Below are 22,127 nucleotides of genomic sequence, written 5' to 3' on the forward strand. Positions count from 1 at the left end.
TTTCAATATAGCTCAAGAAGAGAGCATTTGAGCGAACTGAAGTGTGCCTTAGGAGAAGGCACAGAAACAGGGTTTATAGCGTGTATGTTTTCTCATTATCTAAATTTCACTTGATCTCTAAACTCTGGTAACTGAAGAACATGGGAACAGGAATAAGAATAATACCTGGAATTCTGTAGTATTCTGGCTGCTTATAATCATTATTTTATTATTTATATTATGTGCCCCTATGCTTTTGGGTTTTATAGCAGAGTAACTGCCTGAAATCTCCATATATGCAGAGACACACACATGGCAGGAAAACCTTACCTAGGAATACTATGTAGGGAACATTTATGCCCTAATAAAAGGACATACTACTTAAGCCAAGTGATAATCTAATTGTTTAATTATCATATATCAATAAATATAAAGCGATTTAGCTGTTAATTTATTGTACTCCTGTAATATGGTCTACAAATGTAATACAGCTCTTTCATCACCACTCATCTTCTCTAGGATGACTCCTCTCATTAGAAATTGTATGACTGTTGGTAATCCTTCTTCAAACCTTTGTGCTCTCTTTGAAATGTATCACTTCTGACAACAAATTGCCCAGCAGCTTGACAGGAATGCATGAAGAGTAAGATAATTGATCTGGTGTTCCTCAGATCATCATCATCATCATATTATGTGTTTAGAAATAACCCAATTTATTCCTCTCCTGGTGCAGACAGTAAGGTTAATTCCTTTTCCATTTATATAACCAGAAGACAGTATTAATCGCTCTGTCTAGATGCAGCTTTTTGCTTTCTCACCTGCCTGGTATAAAGTCTTAGCACATTATAATCACTTCAGCTTTCTCTTCACAGCTGGTTCTCACTGGCACTGTTGACGTTTGTCATATTCATCTAGATGTCTTCTCTGCAGACTGCCATCACTCTCATCCCCAGCCTAGAGTCCCATCTCTCTCAGCTATTGTTCTTCACTTTGCTGAAGGGGAAACATCTGCTGCTTCCTCATCACTATTTGTCATATCGTTTCCCTCTACAATACCTGAGTTTGTGGACATTATACTGACTGATGTCTTTTGTGATGTTTCCACTATAAAGAAGGTAAACATCTCAAACTGCCATGAGATTTTAATACATAAATCTTTCTGAAGTTTAATCCCACAGTTTTAGTGCAATTTGGAAATCACTTCAGGACCTCTCTCTCCTGTCACAAAGCTCTGCCATTTCTGTGCCACTGGAAATATCACTGTACCTCTTCATTTCTCATATGCTATGAAGAAGTGATGGAGTCTGTTTCTTGCTGATTGATTTTACTTGCTCAGCTTTTCTTCAAATCACCTTTGAGGAGTTTATCTTTTGTAATTGATTGCTGCTTGGAGTGTCGATGGGTTTTGAGATGAAACATGGCACTAAATTGAGAGAGTTTAGCCAGCAACAGCTTCCATAGAGTTTTTCAAATGTACTGAATTCCTTGTTATCTACATTTCTGTTGTTAAAGCATGGAGTTCTATCTAAAAGCATGAATGCCAAAACCACTATTAGTTTATGCATCTGCTTCCCCCCCCCCCCCCACACCCTCCTTGTCTCAAGATCAATTCATTCAGTATAAAGATATTTTCTTCTAGATTTGTTCTTGTTTGAACTGTTTTAGTTGTTATATAGCATCATTTTTTACTCTTCTCAGTTATGAGGTTATCTAGAGGCAAGATGACCATAGAAACATGTATCCTATGAACTAGACTATTTTTCACATATCACCTATATTGGTCCTTTCATCCATTTCTCATCCAAATGTCATTTGGTGTTTTATTTTCCAAGGCATATATCACATCTTTCAGAAAATGTCCAAAATCTTCTTTCTCTGCTGCTACTACAAAGTATTTATCTTATGTATCAACTAACATCAAAAAAGCAAATTACATTTCCAGAAACATGCATTTCTGCCTTCAGAAAAGTTTCATTAAGCCTTACCTCCCCTGAAGACTAGAGAACAGGCTTCCCTGTGCAAGGGCTTCCTGTATTTAAATTTACACGATGCAAATTTCCTTTCTCTACTGAGGAAATCAATTACTTCCGTGGTTTCTGGGCTTTCCAAATTAGCACACTCCTGCAAGCTTACAGCATATAGACCATGAAGCAGTTGTGCTATTAGACTTTTCATTGAAAAATGCAGTACAAGTCATCGTCTTCTGCAGGTCAGCTGTGAACTGCTTAGCATGTGGTGTGTTGACCACAGAGTGGGACTCACTTAACTACCTTACACACCGAATACATGTTAGACGTGAAATACATTGAGTATTTATGAATCCAAGAGACATATTATTTCAGAAGAAAGAGAGATCTTTGTAAAGTAAATGGCAAACGTGATTAGAAAAGCAAGGAAATCTTTGCTTAAGTAAACAAGTTTGTATGCTTCTAAAGTTTGGCAACTTTAGAAATAGTCACATTCTGACAGTATTGCTTGCTGGAAGACAGAAGTAGAAAACTCAGTTGGACACACTCCACAAGGAAATCTCCATGGTGGCTGAGTCCCAAGAAAATGAAAGAAAAGAAAGATGCTACAGTTCCTGTATTCCCATTACAGAAGCGCTCCGTTTCTTCCTTCACCTGATGTTTCTTCACGTGCTGCCTCTTCCTTTCCTCTTTCTTTTCCACTTCAATTTTTCCTGTTTTCTCTCTGTTACCAAACTGTGATTTTTACCAGGAACCCATTCCCAGATGTTGTGATTTTTCTGTTTATGAAGAGCCCTATCCCATCCCTTCCTTTCTTCTCACATCACAGCTCTAGAAACACCCATAGATATCCCTCTCATCTTCCTGAGCCTCTGAAGGAACAAATGGCTGCTGGGTAGGATGCATCTTGTAATGCATTTCAGAAGATCAGAAATCTATATTAAAACAAGCAGACACTCTCCAAATCATACAGTGCCATTGTGCAAAATAGCTATTTGATTTGGGGTGGCACTCTGGCTCTGCTGGGACTTAGAATTAGACACACACACAAGCTACAAAAGGCTTTGCTTGTGCACTTGAACTGTACACATCTTGCTGGAGTTGTGCATGCAGAGAGTGGTACAGGAGCTGTGACAATGCTAATCACACCAAGCCAGTGTTGCATAGGATCTGGGAAGAAAAGGCCAGAGGAAAAAATTATTAACTCCTCTCTTTTCATCTTTACACAAATAATGGCTTCAGAAATTATTAGAGGGGCTTAGTCTAACTGGCCCCTGGTGACAAGGCACTGCCGGAGGGTTGGTGCAGCAGGCAGCTGCTCCTGCGCTCAGAGCACAGAGGAGCAGGGCCAGAGTGGAGCTGGAAATCCTGCTCCAGCACTCACTGCAATTGTTTGTGATAAAGATGGGATTTCAGCAGCTGCCAGGGGAAAAATGCAATTTTAGGGGGGATGGTGTAAACTGCTAATAATCCCTGATTTAACTCCCTCAAGACAACCAAATGAGAGTGAGCTTTCTGCCACTAAGCAGCTCTTCACTGGAGGGAGAGCTACTGTAGAAATCCTTTATGCAGAAAAGCTCATGACACCTCATTATAGTTTTATTTGTGCTCCACTTCCACTGAGCCTTGCCGAAGATGTTGCCTTTCTGGTGTCATTAGAAGACTATCAAGGCATCTATTGCAGGACTGCGGTGAGTTTTAGGACTCTCACCCAGCTCACACCTCTATGCACTGATCCACCAGCCAAGGTGGGTCAAGGTTATTCCATAGGGACAATATCCAAACCTCAGAGACAAAAGAGCAGGAGACCAGGGCCTCTTTTAGACTGAAATTTCTCTGTTGAGACTTCTGAAAAGCAAGGATGAATTTGAAGATAAGAGAGCAATGAATAAATAAATTATGGAGCCTCCCAACAGACAGGCTCTCTGTGAGTTATGAGACATCTGCAGGGAAATAATGCCTCCTCTCATTTCCTTCCACTCAAGTCCATTTAACACGCTGCTGCTAAAGCTATCTACCTTGGCAGCTATTCTGTAACCCATTAAGAGTCCTTGATCTATTCATTCCCATAAAAAAAAAAAAAAGCTGGGTATTTTTTTTTATATTACAGCATTCCAGGTCCTTAATGCATCTGTCCAGAAAAACATTTAAAGAGAAAATACAAAAGGAACAAAAGGAGAAAAAAAGCAGGCACATACTAAAAACTGTTACAACAAATATATGCAAAAGAAAAATATCTGTAGCATTTCATAAACCATAATCTTTTTACATGAGATGGTGAAATGCAAAAGATCTGCACATATAGGAAACTGTGAGAGACCTTAATAAAAAGGAAAACTAAATCAGATTTAAAAGAACAAATGTATTCCTAAACAAAAAATCCAGTAACTGCTAAAAGGCACATTCTGTCTGAAAGAGATAAAGTAACTCACTAAAGTATCCCTGTCTTGTATGAATGAAATCGATGAAATTAGTTACATTTATGAAATGAATTGAATTGAAATGAACTGAAATAAATTTCAACTCCAGTTGATTTTCTACTTTGGATGTTTTAGAAGTATTTTATTTCAGCTTAAAATGAGTTTTACTATAGTTAGCTTCACCAGAAATAAATATTACATCAACAGGAAATGAAAAAATAATCAAAAAACAAAATTTAAGCATTCAAATTTATCATCTTTTCCAATAAGTGCTTTGATTTGAAAAAATCAACATTTTCACACAAATATATTCAGGGAGTTCTGCTCTACTCCTTGCATTTTTGGATTAATTCAAAATTTGAGCTGAATAAGAATTTCATGCTCACTTCAATGGACTTAGGATTTCTCACTCAACCATTAATCAATAAATTAATAAGCTAGTACATTTAGATCTTTATGGAGCAAAGACATTCATAAGATTACAACAATGTGAGCAGGGGTATCTAGGAATTAATATAATAAATACACTGTAATAACCAGAACATTTTAATTTACTAAGATGTGTGTGAAAAGTCTGAAACTCACCACATGCTAGGATTCAATTCTTGCTGAAGGTAAGAGTCAAAGTCATCTCGTAGGATGATGCTGTCACTGTGCATTTCAGCTAGAACAAAAGAAAAAAACAACTTCTGAATCTGGAAGTTAGAAGCATTGGCACAAGGAGAGATGAGATGTCCTCATGAGAGCACTTTGTTTCTAAAAGTCAGGAGGTCCATTCTGATAACTCATAAGCAAATAGCCATGAGTTCATTGGGATTTTTCTGCTGCAGTCAGTGGAGGTGGAAGTAAAGGTCGATTCATTCAAGATACCTAAACTGTGAGTGAGATTACGCAAGTGTTTCCAACCATTAACCTGCAAGCTTTGGACTTCATCTTTTGCCCTAAGTTTACTGTTTCATTTATATATAATGGCCAAAACATCCAAACCCTGAAACTTGTACCAGTAGCTGTATTAAACAGACCCTTTTTCTACAAATGCTTGCATGAAATGAATTAAGTGACTATCACCTGCTATTCAGACTGAGCAAAGGTGCCAGAATCTCATCTGCAACGACCAACTTGCAGCTCAGCTGTTGATGGGTGCAGGTTAGCGCTCTGCAGGACTGCCCTATTGCTGGGTGCACCTTGGAGGTGCACAAAGACAAAACCTTCCCAGTAACCCTGTTCTGGAGTGACAGCATTCTCCCACAGTGGAGGTTATGTGTTCTTATTCACATGAATGCACTAACGCAGAGCTAGAAAGAAAATCTGTGCAGCATGATATACTCACACTGCAAAGGCTCAAAGGCAATAAATAAACAACAATAAAAATCACAATGAAAAAACAACTAATCAGAGTTAGACATAATTCAATTCATTTTATATGAGTTTCATTTTTATTTGAATTCCCCAGAGCTAGTTTCATGTGGCCTTACAGATTGTTTATTATAACAAAGTTAGTGTTTCTGAGTTTTAGTAGTAAGAATGACAAATCACCTACCTAGGTGAGGATGTAATGGAGCTTCTGTTGGAGCTGTGGAGAACAAAGACACACAGTGCATGAATATCTGCTGTGATCAGTGCTTAATTGCAGCATTAAAGATCAGTTTGGCATAAAACAAATTCTAGCAGCGTGTTCTACTAAGTCAACTCTTCAGACATTTTAATTATGAAAAATATGACACATTAAGAATTATAAAAATATAATAGGAGCTAAAAATAAATAAATATTCTCTAATTAAAATAAGCACCGATAATAAATGAAATATATAAATTGTTGTACAGCAAGGTAAGAAAGATTACTTCTAGTCAAGGATTATAAAATACGAGAAATAGCTCAGATTAAGATTCAGTAATTAAATAATTTAATAGAAGAGTGGAAATTAAGTTGAATAAAAGAAATAAAGTCTAGGAGAGGCAAAAAATGTCATATTTTGACCATTTATGCTGCTCTAGACAAGATTTTACTAGGCACATTGCTGGAAGGAAAATCCTACTTCACCTTGTGCAACAAATAAGGGATTATCTCAGCATATCACTGAATCAAACACTTATTTTGGAGCACATTTTTGCATGCATTGCTGAACTGATTCCCTAGTAGATCCTTCCACAAAATAGTAGAATATATAAATGACACACTGTATATGGGTATGTATGTTCGAAATCACTAAACTTGATTCAGTAGTCATTTCCTAACACTTTGTAACAGGAATCTTGGTGTAAAGTTACATGAATGAAGATAAATACATATATAAACAAAGAATTCGGGGAAGGTAGAACAGTGTTAGATACTCCATAGCAGCTGCTACATTGATGATTTCACACAGTCTTAAACCCCAAATATATTACATCTCATTCAAAGAGTGTATACAAGTGAGCTCGTGGGAAGCAGCTATCTTGTTTGCCTCTCAGTACCTCATAAAAGTGGCTGTATTTCTAGCTGTATATTGTACTTCAGAAAACAGAACACAAATAAGAGAAAAAAAGATGATTCTGAGTTTCTTGTTGAGCACTGACCTAAATCATATCATAGTCCTGATTTCTTCAGAATGTGGCAAAAAAAATTACTGAAATACTGCAATTTTTTCAAAACATCTGACCAATTTTTAAAAATTTAGAAAAAAATGAAAAATGAATGCAGCAAGCTGTGTAGGGCCTCACACATAGTCATCCAAAACAAATCTCAGAAATTTCATTTTTTATCTTCTTATTGTCTCCTTAACCATTTGATTTGCTTAGAGGCATGACATGCTGTAATGAAATTGCAACATTCCATGGGAATGTTGGTGATTAAGAAGGTGGAGCAAGAAACAAGTGAGGTATCTGCAGATCAGAAAAGGATGGCAAGCAGTCTGGGTTTAGCTCAGGCAGAAGGCTTTGCCTCAGCTGACTTACAACACAGGAGACTGCCATCTTTTACGCCATCCAGTAACCTTACACGTTCCCAGCGCTGAAGACAACAACATGACCACTGAAAGCTTCACTGCAACAGAGAGCTAGGACATTCTTAAGGGACTTATGTTGAAAAGAAATTGCAGACAGGAAAGAAATATGAATGTTTTTTTTCTTTTGCATCTAACAGGACAAAAGGAAATGGACTCAAGTTGCACCAGAGGAAGTTTAGATTAGATGCTGGGAAGAATTTCTACATGGAAAGTGCAGTTTGACATTAGAATAGGCTGCCCAGGGAGGTTGTGGAGTCACTACCTCTGGAGGAATTAAAGAGATGCGTGGACGTGGTGCTTAGGGACATGTTTTAGTGGTGGACTTGTAGTGTCAGGTGATGGCTGGATTTGATGATCTTAAGGGTCTTAAAGGCCTCCAAGATTCTGTGATTTTATGATTCTAACATACTGTATTTTTATAGAAGAAATTGATCCATGTAAAGGTGTGAGCAGCAGCCAACTTATCTTTCCAAGCAGAAACGCTAATCATGACTAACAGTGGCCCAGACTTCTCATCACAACTTTATACTAGCTGGAGCAATTAGACTCCAACTGCAAGCTAGATCTCGGCACTGCCGCCACGGTAATGCTGGTGGATACTGCTCAGGAAAAGACAGCATTTGTATCTTGCACTCCTAATCATTGTTCTTCTCCATGGAGGCATGTATATACTTCTTAGAAGACTTTTAGAAACTCTTTGCATAGAAGAAATGGATTAACTTGGATTAGCTGAATTGTTTCCTAGGTATAACAATGCAGCTGCTCTGTTCTTTTGCCTGCAGGAAAGGAAATACACTGTGGTGTGGGATTTGAAATACTCTTGATGCTGCTAGTGGTTAAGCCTAAAATAAGACCTCTGTCTCTGATGCTCTGCATTAACCCTTTTCATTAGTTCTGGGTCATCACAAGGGGGGATCTGTAAGGACAGGCATGGCTGAGAGCCGCTACTGGTGCTCTTCTACAAGAAGAACGGTCATGTCAGGCCAGGTCATGGACAGACTTGTTAGCTGGCTGAGCAAATTTCATTAGCCTGCAAGAGAAACTCAATTGAAAGAGACGTTCCTCTCCAACAAAAGCAATTCGGACCTCAAAATTAAATGAAAGACTAAATTCTCATTCATCTCAGCTTGCTTGCTATTGCTGTTTGGAAGCTTTCCACACAAGGCAGTCAAGCCCCGAATATACACTATCGCTAATGGTACTTTCTGAATTTATGCAAAATTTCATTATTCAGCCAAAAGGTACAGGTACAGGACAAACTTGCATTTTTTATATTTACAAATTTCTTTGCCTTCGGCATTATTTCTTTAATTATAACTAGCCATTTATACAGCATTTGATTTTTCCTAAAAGGCCTATTCAATTATATACACAGTATATTGCAAAACAACACTGCTTACCAATAGACTGAAATGAAGGAAATTGCGCACAAAATAACATGTGCAGTTAAGCAAACACTTGGTGTTGGACAAAAGGCTGTTCTTACAAATAAAGATTTTATGATGAGGAGGTTGATTTTGTTCCCCAAGACTCTATAGGATCTGAGAGGCCCAAGCATTTTTGCCTCAGGTATTCCTCCATCTAATTTGTAATTCAATTTCTAGAGCTGAATACAACAAAAGACTGTGAAGTTACCACTTAACAAGTGATGATCTTAGACTTTAATCTCCCTGTATTACATTTACATTTCAGAATAGTTCCTGTATTACATTTTACATTTCATTGCAAAACACCACTGTGTTGGTCCTCAAGTGTTGTAGTTAAGGTCCTCAAAATATTACAAATGAAGAACATCACAGAAAATTAAAAGTATTTTCTTCTGTCTTTTTTTATCCATTCACAGAACTACTTATTTTAAAACAATGCAGACTGTACAGCGGGCCGTATAATATGTCTGAAGTAAAACAGAATTTCCTTGTATAAAATGAGAAAACTAAAAAGATATTATGTGGTGCAGAGTAACCAAGCACTGCAAAGATCAAAATTAAAAGAAAAAACTACAGTACTTCAGACTGAGAGAGGAAAAAAGGCTATCGTTGTATACATTTTAAACCACGATTCACTCAGATAGTGATATATGATTGGGTGGTTTGAAATTTAGAATCAGTATTTGTGTGGCTTAACAATGTATATTAGCTCAAATGAGAATTTGTTCCCTTTAAGAAACTTTAAAGTAAAGGAATTTGTTATTAGATTTTAAACCAGTACCCAGGGTATGTACAGAGCTTTACAAGAGGTGAATTGTACTGAGCAAAGAATGGAAACTGAGCTCGATAGAGCTCACAGTCTAAAAGGCGTGAACAAATACAATACGAGAAAATGTAAGGAAATGTAGGATGCTTGCCTTGTAAGGCGAGGCAATCCCTTTGGTAAGGAAAGCACAGAAAAAAAGTATACAATTCAGAGTGATTCAGAAAGGCCACAGTCAAACTGGAAGCGTGAGAAACTCAAAGTAGTGCGGAATTCGAAAGTCAATGGGGTCATTGTGGGGCTCTGTGTCCATGAGATGAGGGAGAATGAAGGCATCTTTTGGAGTAAAAGGTTAAGATTTTCTGTGGATGAAGTAAGGCTAATGAAAGGTTAATGACGATTAAAATAATACAAAAGTATGTCCTAGTATGGAAGAAGTAGAGGGGAGAAAAATAAGAAAGAAGTAGCAAGGAAATGCCAGCTCATTCTAGAGGGGCTGTTATATATGAAGGGAAACAAGATTTGTTGATGGGCCTGATGCTAGTGGAAAAATCAGAATGAAAATAATGAAATATGAGAATGGCTAATGATTAAACAAAATGAATGTTCAACCTGAAAAGAAGAGCTAACATATTACAAATTAAACATATGTTCCAGGTACATCAGTTTGTGCCATTAACACACATATTCCATAGACCTGTGTGGTCAACTTAGTGTACAGGGATAGGTAGAGTATACAGCTTATGAAGATGTTCCAAAAACATTCCTAAAACTCACTTCAAGTTAAATACTTTTTTTTGAACATTTTAGACTTTATTATTTTTTTAAAAAAAGCTAATTAAAGAAACACAAATGCTCCCAGACAAGCATCAAACACCGAGTTCAACAAGCAGCAGCCATTAGATGTTACTCAGCAATTCATCATAAATGAAAGGCGCAGAAAGGTATATTATATTCTGCAGGTTACGAAAAAATCTCATCTCCTCTTTAGCAGCCAGGTGACGATGAAAAAGAAAACAAATATTTTTGTTTAGAATCCTGCCAATGCTTTCTCTCCACTGGTAAATAAAGTTGCTGTTGAAAGAGGCTGAGCATTCCCCTAGAGAGAGTCAGAGTGTTGCCCGAGGGCTGCATTATTCTTGCTGACACATAAGCCAAGGAGCAATATGTCAGCTCTGAACTTCATTCTTCTGTAAAATACTACTCTGGTCAGGCTGAAGAGCCCACAATCTGTTTCATATTTGTTTTTCAAAGTGTTCTTCGATCCATATTTACAAGGTACAAAACATGCCTAAAAGATCTTTTGCAAACATTCAGGCAGAAGCTATCAAATCAAAGGGAACCTGGGCCAGTTCTCATCATTTACTTTCACATGGAGACATCTGTCAGAGCAGGCAGTGGTTTCTTATGAAAGGAACATCACTCCTACAGTTAGTGGTGTTGAATATGAGATTGTATAAAATTCTGGGAATTTTGCTGAAAGGAATGTTTCTGCATGAGAAGGGAGCAACAATACCTTCATCATTTCCATCTTTTAAGTTTTATGGTTCTGATTCTCTTCCACTCAGGCAGAACTAAATGACAAGCTATGACATTCTATGATATGATTCTATAACATGCTCACAAATCTCCCAGCATGGTCCTTAAGCCAAAGAACTATACTACTAGCCCAAAGGTATATAGAGGACCTGGGACAATGGTCCCTTAGCCCTTCCACATCAGTCATAGAATCATCATAGAATCACAGAATGGCCTGGGTTAAAAAGGACCACAATAATCATCGAGTTTCAACCTCCCTGCTATGTGCAGAATCGCCAACCACCAGACCAGGCTGCCCAGAGCCACATCCAGCCTGACCCTGAATGCCTCCAGGGATGGGGCATCCACAACCTCCTTGGGCAACTCATTCCAGTGTGTCACCACCCTCTGTGTGAAAAACTTCCTCCTAATATCTAACGTAAATCTCCCCTGTCTCAGTTTAAGACCATTCCCCCTTGTCCTATCACTATCCACTCTTGTAAACAGCCGTTCCCCCTCCTGTTTATACGCTCCCTTCAAGTACTGGAAGGCCACAATGAGGTCTCCCCGGAGCCTTCTCTTCTCCAAGCTAAACAAGCCCGCTTCCCTCAACCTTTCCTCATAGGAGAGGTGCTCCAGCCCTCTGATCATCTTAATGGCCCTCCTCTGCAGCTGCTTCAAGAGCTCCACATCCTTCCTGTACTGGGGGCCCCAGGTCTGGATGCAGTACTCCAGATGGGGCCTCAAAAGAGCTGAGTAGAGGGGGACAATCACCCCCTTCTCCCTGCTGGCAACCCCTTTTTTAATGCAGCCTAGTCAGTGTGATGTGGGTGCCAACTGCCTCCATCCCTGCACCATGAGCTCTTTCTCTAGAACCATCACTGTTCTCACAGAGAGCTGATGGTCTCCCGTGAGTCTCACAGCGCAGTGCAGCCAGGTCTGATCTTTTGCCAGCTCCATTTTAATTACACTAGTATTTTTTTAGTGTAAGATTTTTATTTCACTCAAGACAAGAATAAATATGAATAAATCTGTACAAGTTAACCTTATCAGTCTGTAAGTTTACCTTGTTTTCCACTCATTTTGCTATTAGATGAACAAGTTAAATATATTGTTAAAGATATTATTAATGGTATCATGATGATGATGACTATCATTAGTCATTAACACACTTACTTTTCCTTACCAATATTTATAACACATCTACCTTTTCTGTCTTGACTTGTAAATTTTTTATTTTTAATTTTCTTGCCTGTTTTTATGTTTCCTTTCCTCTTCAAGATCTTCTTCAAGATTCATATAAACTTTAAAGCACACATCAGTTCTCAAAGATCTCTCTAGCTTCTTAAAATATTTATTGTATGCTGAACACACAGCTTTTCAAGCAATTGTGTCTTTCCCTGTGGCGTCTTTCCTTACTCCATTTACATTATACATAGGGCTGCTGGTTTGGCATTGCCATTCCTTAACACTACCCTTTATCATCCTCTAATTCACTTCCAAATAAGAAATACACTTCCCTTTCACTGCACAAATCCCATTAACTCTATTAGGATTTACTAATGCACATCTAAGGGCAGACAGCCACAGCAATCGTGATTTCTGAGATTCTGTGCTTGTTTCATGTCTTCGTGTATATCCTTTGTACTAGTTATTATGAAGGCTGATATCATCCCTGCTGAATAATTATTATAAAAATGTTCTGTGATAAACCTATAAAGTTTCCCTTTGGTTTTATTTTCTTTATGTGCCACATTTTTCACTTCTGCCTTTCAGCTAAGTAATGTTTAGAGCCAGAAACAGACCTTAAAACCCTACTTCCGTCAATCTTTCTTGCTGTTCTGCATTTTTATCTTCACTTTTAAGTAAACATACTAATTCTTTCTGAAATAATCCTTTGTTTATATTATTAGTGTTGCTGAGACTGTGATTGTCTGCATGGAATTAAAGTGAGATTTGCTTCAAAGACAGCATCTTTTCTTTAAAATGGAAAATCAATGGTAATAGTGTAAGAGTTATAATAGTTCTCACTGGTAAGGAAGACCAATGCAGTGCACATTGTCTGCTTAGGAAATAAGAAAAGGGCAGAGGGTAGCCTGGTGCTGGACAGGACTGGAAGAAGGACAATGGGCAACAGAGTTTTTGACCAGATGAGTCAGGAAAACTGACAGCTGGACAGAAATCTGGGGAAGAACCAAGCAAAGCTCTGAGAAGCTTGCACATTGGAATTTCAAAGGAATTAACTTATTCATGGCTGCCATAGACTGTGGCTGCTCATAAAACTGCACCTCGGGAGGATCCTTGACTAAGACAAACCTGATGATGGTGGAGTTACCACCATATTTTCAAATATTTTGGAGAATACAAATCCACAGTTACTTAGCACTCTTTGTACAAAGTAAAGAGAGTTGATGGGAACATTATGGAAAAAAACAACACAGAAGTTGTTGAGTATTTGGGAGACGACCACAAGATGGGGAAGCTGGAAGCCTCTTGAGGGATATGGTGCTGGACATGGTTCTCTGTGTCTGTGTGATGGAGAAGGCAAAGGGACAGCCACAGTGAAGCCCATGTTTGGCACAGCTCATCATCTTCTATTCCCTGCACACAGCCAATAAACAAATCCCATTTTCTCTTTATGCTGTAGAGTCCCTGTGTGCTCTGAGACTGCATGTAGTATCATCAGGAGTTATTGTTCTAATCCACACAAGTATTGTCAAATGGTTGATTTAAGGTTGAGTTATTCTCCAAAATTGGAGAAGCGTAAAACAGCAGAGGGAAAGAATTACAATATACATTGCCAGCTCTGCTAGCAAAGACTCCTTGTATAGCATCTCAGAAACAAGGACTGTCAAAGCCTGTACTGATGGATTTCTACTCACTACTCCCTGCTTATCAAGGTATTTTCTTCTGGCAGGGGGAATCCTGTTGCTTTGTCCATATTCTCCTTGAGCACACTGCCAGCTCTGATACTGATGGTCATATGTTTCCTTTTGTCCTGCTTGCCTATAGCTTTCATTGTGCTGATAAGTGCCAGCTCTCTGGCTCCTTCTCACACTTCCCTCAATATGTCTTCTACTTGTGTGTCCTTTCCTTTCCTGTTCTGACCACTGCAGGCTCTGCCTTTGGCATTGGTTTCATTATGCAGCAACAATAGAGAAATTCACCTCCATATGAGGCTTTTTACTATTTTATGCTAATAACTGTATTAATTATTTTTCACTCTCATGTCTATCCAGCAAGTAGCCCATGTGAGATATCCTCACCATTCTCCTTAACACATCTCAAATGGCATTCCTGACAGTACTCCTGTTCCCAAATCTCCTTAAACCAGCCACCAAAACATGATGCCTGTACAATTTATCTCCTATTCTGAATACCAAAGACTTTTTTGTAATTTCACCAGAGATTTTTCCTTCCACACAGTAAAACACTGATACCTGCTGTGTCCAGTCACCTTCCATCCAGATCATTATCACACTCCCATCTGATTGCCAACACCTGTGTTACACTGCTCTAATTTATTCAAAATATATTTAATTCTAACTTCTGAGCTTGTTAGCTGGTATCTTCAGTCACCTCTCTGAATTCCCCTATTTCCCACTGAAATATTAAAATACTGAAAACTCACATACTGAAACTGAAATGTTTTGCCCTCACTGTCACAAAGGTACAATTCGTATTTTATTCATACCTCAATAAATGCTTCTCAATAATGTCCATCAACTCCCTGCTACAAAACTATTGCACAGATAGTCCCAAGCTCATATGAACAAAAAGAAATACTAAGTAGGCCCAAAAGTATGTATTTTAATTTTTCTCGTTTGTTTAAATGACAACAAATTTGTAATATTGAAATGTTCATTTTAGACTGATTTGGCCCACGTCTCCCTTCACTTGGAAATACCACTGAAATTTTGGAGAGAAAACTGGATCACATAAATCACACAGCACCGATATTTCTTTCTCTCTTATCCATGGAGAGTATGGGAGTAGTCACCAGAAGTGAAGGTTACCTTCCATACTTCCCATTGCTATAATGAAGTACATTCAAAGCCATGCATTGCTGGTAGGCAACAACTCACAATAGGACACTTATTTTGAGGTTATTCATCAAAAGCCTACATATGATAAGCTGTGCAAACAATTAGATTTTCAAAGTCAGTGTAAGTCAAACATTTTGTTTAGCTATAAAAATGATCAAAAGTTGTTGGTGAAGGGCAAAAATATGACGGCCTACTTTCACAAAATGGGAAGGCAGGTTCTTCACAAAGCTGCTCGTGAGCAGGATGGTAAATGAAGCTTTTGCTGCATTCTTATGTTGCTGTTATTCTTATCTTGCTGTTATTCTTATCTTGCTGTTAATACAGCTCTAGTTAGAACTCAGCTTGTGGTGCTGACAGTAAACAAAAGACAATTGTTATAGACTGATATTAATGGTACAAAGCAAGAGGATGTACTTCAACTTCAGGTTATTCTTCAGTGTTCAGACAGGACAGAATTCTGGGTTTCCCAGATCAATAATCAGAGATGTGGAACCACAGAAAGAGTTGGTTTTGAGAATGCAGGGAAGGTCCTGACTAAAATTTTCTCAAATTCCTTTTGTGATGAGTAACACTGACACGCAAGTACAATGGAAAACCACATTTACCAGATATTTTTAAAATAATGGCTGCTCTTACCTCCCTGCTCACACAGCTGTTGTGCTAAGGCATCCTTGAATATAACTTGGCCCCTATGAGTAGCTGTAGCCCTGTGGACATAAAAAAAGACAACAATAAATAATGTAGCATACTCATTTATATATGCATATGTATTGCTATATGCATGAGTAATTAAATCAGAAGTCCCATTCTACTTTCTGCCTGTGCTCTTCTTTCTGTGCTCTTTGTTTTTACAGTTGGAGAACAATTCACAGGATTTTTTCTGTATGTAGCAAAAGAAAAATTCCTAAATCAGAATGGCTATATTCATAATATAAAGCACTCACACAGGCATTCAGTGAGAGACATGAGTAAGAGCAGGCACATTGCAGAACTTAGATTATCACTTTGCCTGAGAATGAATCTCTGCCTCAGAGCAGAAAAGAAGAAGTGTTCACAGAGTTGCAGCCATGGAAAATTAACATTCACAAGATCCAGTGAGCTATAGCAATACTGTTACATGCTGGATAGAAAGGTAGAGATTGAATGGTTTCCAGAAATCCTTTCTGAAAACAAGGAAAACTTGTCCAAATAAGGAGAACCTGCACTGCCCATCCTCTGACCATTCAGTTTCTGAACAACGCACCACCTTCTTGATCTCTGCTTGTCCCTCTATTTCTACCTCCATCTCTGAGGAAGTGATACGCCTACAGCTGCACAGAGAGTTTCTGTATTTGAGGTCTTATCAGTTTTGTCTAAAGAATAAATATTTCCAATTAACAACCCTCAGCTAACAGGACAGTTAATGGACCATAAAGATTCATAATTTCGTTTTCTTCTAATTGGCCAGAGATCCAATGCAATTTGACTTGCTCTTCTCTTACAGTGCTGCCATGCTAACAGTGCCAGTTATCCTTTATTTCCAATTGCTTAATTCATCTCTCTTTCCTAACTGTGATTTTACAACTTAATTTCATCTTGTTGATTTCAAAACATTTCAGTACTTATCAGTGTTGACTCTGATTTCCAATTTCTTGCAGCCAAAGTTCTTTCAGTATCCTATACACACTTACACTCTTCATATGCGTTCTTCACCCTTTCCAACTCAGTAATGGAAATAATTAACAGATTATTCCTTGAAACAGCCTCAGTCCAACAGTAAGATACTGAAAGCAACTTCATGAGTATGATTTTTCAGGCAACTGTGTGCCACCTCTAATGGATCACACCTGGCTTGGTTATGAAACTGTCAGGAAAGAGCATAACGTCTTGGTCTGCAGAGGAAACTCAACATAAATAGCTTTTTTTCCTCAGCTATTGGGCCAGCTACACTGACAGGGAAGAGCAATAAAACACATATAATGTTATGCTTTTCAGATACAGTGTATCCTCAAGGTAACACTCACCTGCAAGCTCCCAAACAGGAGTAAATGAAAACGACTGGAATCTAATTTGTATCTTGCTCAATTAGGAAAATTCTATTTACTCCTACGCCTATGTCTGGAAAAGTAATATTATGGACACTTGATGCTTTTAGGGAGCTTGGGGAACTCCCTTCACCGTGCACGTTGTTTTTTCTGCAGCTTGGACTTTTCAGAGGCATAGGAGAATCTGGAGAGGAGCCTCACCAGGTAGTGATAATATTTTGGGCACAGAGCTGGGCTCATGTCCCTAGTGTAAAGTTTTGGTCTCTACCACGCTCATTATGGAATTATTTTAGGATTTCAAACACAGAGTCAGCAGCCAGTACGGTCTGAATCTTGTGTCCATCATCCCCTGCTTGATAGCTGATAGGAGCCAATTATTGCTGCTCCATAGCAGGAACGATCTGTGCCCAGGGACAGCAGTGCTCTTTAGGACTGGTACCACTTTTTGCAGCATGCAGTCATGGTATCTCCACTTTTGCAATGGGCATATGCATGAGTTCTGCACCAGAGCCAGAGCAGCTTCAGAGAATTATGAAGGGCACTGCTTCTGTCTTTTTTGCAGTGGTAACTACTTGCTTTTCTCTTTATTTATGCACTACACATGGAGCCAATGCCAGTAATGTGGTGCAGTTATGCAGCAACTAAGATACTTTCAGAACGGAGTGCAAGATGTACCTTTCCTGCATTGAATTCCATCTGTTGGTGATTATAAAATCATAAAATTGTTTGAAGGGACTGTTAAAGGTCATCCAGACCAACTCCACTGCAATGAACAGGTACACCTACAGCTAGATCAGGTTGCTCAGAGCCCAGTCCAGCTTGATCTTAAATGCATGCAGGGAATGGGGCATCCATCACCTATCTGGGCAACATGTGCCAGTGCCTCACCACCCCTATTGTAAAAAACTGCTTCCTTATATCCAGTCTAAATCTTTTAGTTTGAAGCCATTTCCCCTTTTTCCTATCACAACAGAACCTTCTAAAGAGCCTGTCCCTTTCCTTCTTATGCCCCCCCCCCCCCCCCCCCCCCTTCCTCCCCTTTAGATACTGAAAGGCTGCTCTGAGGTCTTCCCTGAGATCATCCCTTCTCTTCTCTAGGCTGAACAGCCCCAGCTCTCTTAGACCGTCCTTGTAGGAGAGATGTTCCATCCTTTGGATCACTTTTGTGGCCTTCCTCTGGATGTGCTCCAATGGGTCCATGCCTCTCCTGTACCAAGGACTTCACATTTGGATACAGCACTCCAAGTGAGGTCTCACCAGCACAGAGTAGACCAGAGTAGACCTAGTTCCTCCCCAGCAGGTAGCTTAACAGAAAGGGACCATGAATTTGGATTTTTATCTTTCAAAAATGTATAACTTACCCAAAACCATACTGATCCCTAGGCTGACTCTCAGGTTTAAAACTACGTAAGGTTTATGGTAATTATAATAAAAATAACACTAGCAATATCTAAAGCAGCTTTAGTAGAGAAAGAAAATTTACAGGGGTTTGTTTTCTTGACATATATGCCTATAACTGACTTCTGTACTGTTTTTCAAACGTTTCTGTACAGTCCTCAGTTTAGTTAAATATCACTTAGATGAAAGCACTTGCTAAGTATTAATTGGTGTTACTCCAAACCACCTGTAGTCCTGCTGTCACTCTATGGTAACTACTTCCAGCATAGGCCAACTGACCAACCAAGCACAGCAGAAAGGCAGCATGCACGCTCCTTGTGCTCCAAGGCAACTCCTTGCTATGAACCAGTCTTTCCCAGGGGGTGAATAATAAAAGAGAAATGGATGGGAAAAGGAACATCCTGACATGGTAAGTGAGTGCTTTGAAAGAAAAACAACTTAGAGGTAATAAGATTCCTCTTTACATTAACTTAACACCTCCATGAGCCTAGATGGATCTGTCTGCTTGGGGCTATGTAAGAGAGAAGGGAAAATGTGTTTTTAACAGTAGCCAGAGACGATAAACTGCTGAGAGTGGACAAAAGGGCTCTGAGCAGAGGAAGGCTCTATCTGGCACAGAGGCTTGCTGTTACTTCAAGACATCATCAACTCCATGCTTTGTCTCTAGGAATTCTGTAATGAACTTCACTTCCTTGAGGTGAAATCGGGTGGTAACAAAGACTTTCAGATTGTCACCAAAAAGGAGAAAAGAAACGTGACCTTCCAAATCTACACTTGAACAATATATAGTCTATGTTACCTGTGAAAGAGGATGTGGACGACCACTGTACTAACAGACTTGAAATCTCTATTCATATGCAGCACTGCCAGCTCCCATGTACGCAGCCTAAGCAACACAATTTTGTCCCCTGTGCAATTATACAAATTGTCGAAGCCCTTGGGCAATTTGGGAGAAACAAGTCTAGAGATGTTCACATCCATTTCCCTGCTCCCACAGCATGCTGCGTTGCATGCCCAGACCAGAGCTCAGGCCCCACAACTCCCTTGGTAGTGCTCTGGGGCCAGCATGGGCTGGCCCTCACTCTGCTCTTACAGGGGCTGACAGCATCATTCCCTCAGAGGGGAAAGTACCAGCACAGAGGTCTTCAAGAGGCATCTGGGAATGTAGATTTCCTGCAGTAAACCACCCCATTTCATGGCAGACAGTTCAGACAGGTTTTCAACAGCATCATGGAAAATAAGCTTATAGCATCATAGAATCACAGAATGGTTTGGGTTGGAAAGGACCTTAAAACTAATCTAGCTCCAATCCCATGCCAAGCACGGGATTTTCACCCAACAGATCGGGCTGCCCCAGGGCCCTTGAATGCCTCCAAGGATTGGGCACTTCAGCTTCCATTTGACATAAAAACACACTCTAATTAAAGAGCAGGAGTTAGATGTGTGCATTCTAAAAGCATGGTTTTCATTCCACCTTCCCCTCCCTCCTCCCCCCCCACTTTAACCAACTGTTTCTTCCCCGAGGTACAAAAATATAAAGTCAGCTGCCCTGGCCATATTCAGTGGGAATTGCCAGGAAAATCTGGCAAGTAAGATGCAATTATTTATGTCAACATTAGTGCGAGAGGCTGAAATTAGCAAGCTTGCTCTAAAAGCCTGGATCAAAAGTGAAAAATCTTCAGAGGGAAAGGATTAAAATGGCCAGCAGAAGGCAGTGTGTGCTAGAGGCCAAAGAGCAGCCAACCCAGCCAGGGCAGCTGTAGCGGCCTGAAGTCTGTAGGCCACAGTCATAGAACCCTAGAGTCATAGAATATTCTGAGTCGGAAGAGAGCCGTAAGGATCATCGAGTCCGACTCCTGGCTCCACACAGGTCCACCCAGAATTCAAACCCTATGTCTAAGAGCATCGTCCAAACACTGCTTGAACTCCAGCAGCTCGGGGCTGTGCCCACCGCCCTCTGGCGCAGACCCTTTCCCTAACCCCTTTTCCCGCCCCTCCCCTGACACAGCTCCATGCCGTTCCCTCGGGCCCTGTCGCTGTCACACAGAGCAGAGCTCAGCGCTGCCCCTCAGCTCCCTGTGAGGAGCTGCAGCCGCCATGAGGCCTCCCCTCAGCTCCTCTGCTCTGGCCCCAGTACACCCAGGGACCTTAGCCTCTCCTTTCTTCCCATCTACACCCCTCACCATCTTTTTAGCCCTCCTTTAGACATTCCCTAATATTTTTACATGCTTTTTCTAGTATGGTGCCCAAAACATATGGAGCAAGTACAAGAGGAACAAAGACCTCTTCATCTCCTGCCTCTGAATTTACCTCCAGAGATGGCCCATGTGGCAAAGGCACTGGGAATCCAACATAAGGGTAGAATGAGCATATTTGTGGAGATTTTGAAAATAATAACACAGTCAGAAAGTTTTCTGTCCGAGAAAAGAAAACGCAGAAGGAATGTCAAGAGTCTTCTCAGAATGATCCAATAAACAATAAGGTGATAAATCAAAGTCTCCTTTACATAGAATCATAGAATCATTACGGATGGAAATGACACTAAGATCATCTAATCCAATTGTCAGCATATCCATTTTTTGGATGTCTTTGGTGTTAAGACAGCATGTGTCTATAGAAGAGAGTGCATGTGTGTCCATATCAACTAGCATTAGCTGAGACTGCTCTGCTATTAATGAAACATTAAGATGTGGATAAGGCTGGTGGAATCTTCTACTTGTTGGGATGAACCAACACATGGAGCATGGGCTGCTTCCCCCTCCCACACACCATCTGTGCACTGTAAGGGGCTCACTGCAACTCTTCTCCTGTTGCCAGCCCCTGCCTGCATGCAGCCAGTCCTGCAGGACTTTTCTCTCAGTGCACTCCATGCGAAATATGCATTTTTAAACCTACAACTTCAGTCACACCCCAGATGAGGCGCTTTCAAAATGTGCAGTGGTCCATGCACCCTTCTGTGTGTTGGCCTGATGTGTGCATTACGTTTCCAACTGTGTGCATGGTCCAGCGCACACTTACAAGACATACAGAGAACAGGGATCCAAGATCTATCCCTAAGCATCTTCCGCACATATTTTGTAACGTGGCTACCACCTAAACATGCAAAATTCCCTCCCGTTTCAGTCAAATATATTAGTTGAAATAACGATATAATGTGCCATTCATTTTTGCCATCTTATTTTTTCTCAAAGTACTGATTAATTTTTCATATTCAGTCTCTTCTAGTGTAGTTGGAAGAGCTGAGAAAGCCACCCTCCACCTTGAGAGGTGAGTTTTCATGAGTTTTCAGTTTGGAAACAATTTCCATTTCTCTAATAAAGGTGAGGTGGGTTTTTTTGTTGCTGTCTTTGGCATTAAAAAAAAAAAGAAAAAAAAAAGAAAGAAAAAATATTATGATTTCCCATAGATAAATTCAGAAGAAAATATGACAGTCAAATGGTAACATCAGTTCAAGATCAAGCAGATTTAAGTTCTTATGGTTTAACATGGAAAAAACTGAGCTACAATGCATGCACTTAAGAAGTGCTGCTCTGATTAGGGGTTGATTTAAATACATATTTAAGTGCTTTAACCAAGTTTTTGAATTAGAAAAAAGTCTTCA

At 39.6% G+C, this 22,127-nt stretch overlaps 1 protein-coding gene across 3 annotated transcripts in view; it reads right to left on the reverse strand.

Moving 5' to 3' along the window:
• Nucleotides 1-22,127, reverse strand: part of RELN (reelin) — a 273,059-nt gene that overhangs the window by 147,805 nt on the left and 103,127 nt on the right. For all 3 annotated transcript variants that reach the window (XM_004934740.5, NM_001305123.2, XM_040701261.2), the window contains exons 4-6: nt 15,741-15,811; nt 5,907-5,939; nt 4,952-5,030 (exon numbers count right to left, since the gene is read on the reverse strand). In XM_004934740.5, coding sequence (XP_004934797.3) covers nt 4,952-5,030; nt 5,907-5,939; nt 15,741-15,811 — 183 coding nt within the window. The remainder of the gene's footprint in view (nt 1-4,951; nt 5,031-5,906; nt 5,940-15,740; nt 15,812-22,127) is intronic.

Source organism: Gallus gallus, chromosome 1, assembly GCF_016699485.2.
Source record: "Gallus gallus isolate bGalGal1 chromosome 1, bGalGal1.mat.broiler.GRCg7b, whole genome shotgun sequence".
NCBI lineage: Eukaryota > Metazoa > Chordata > Aves > Galliformes > Phasianidae > Gallus > Gallus gallus.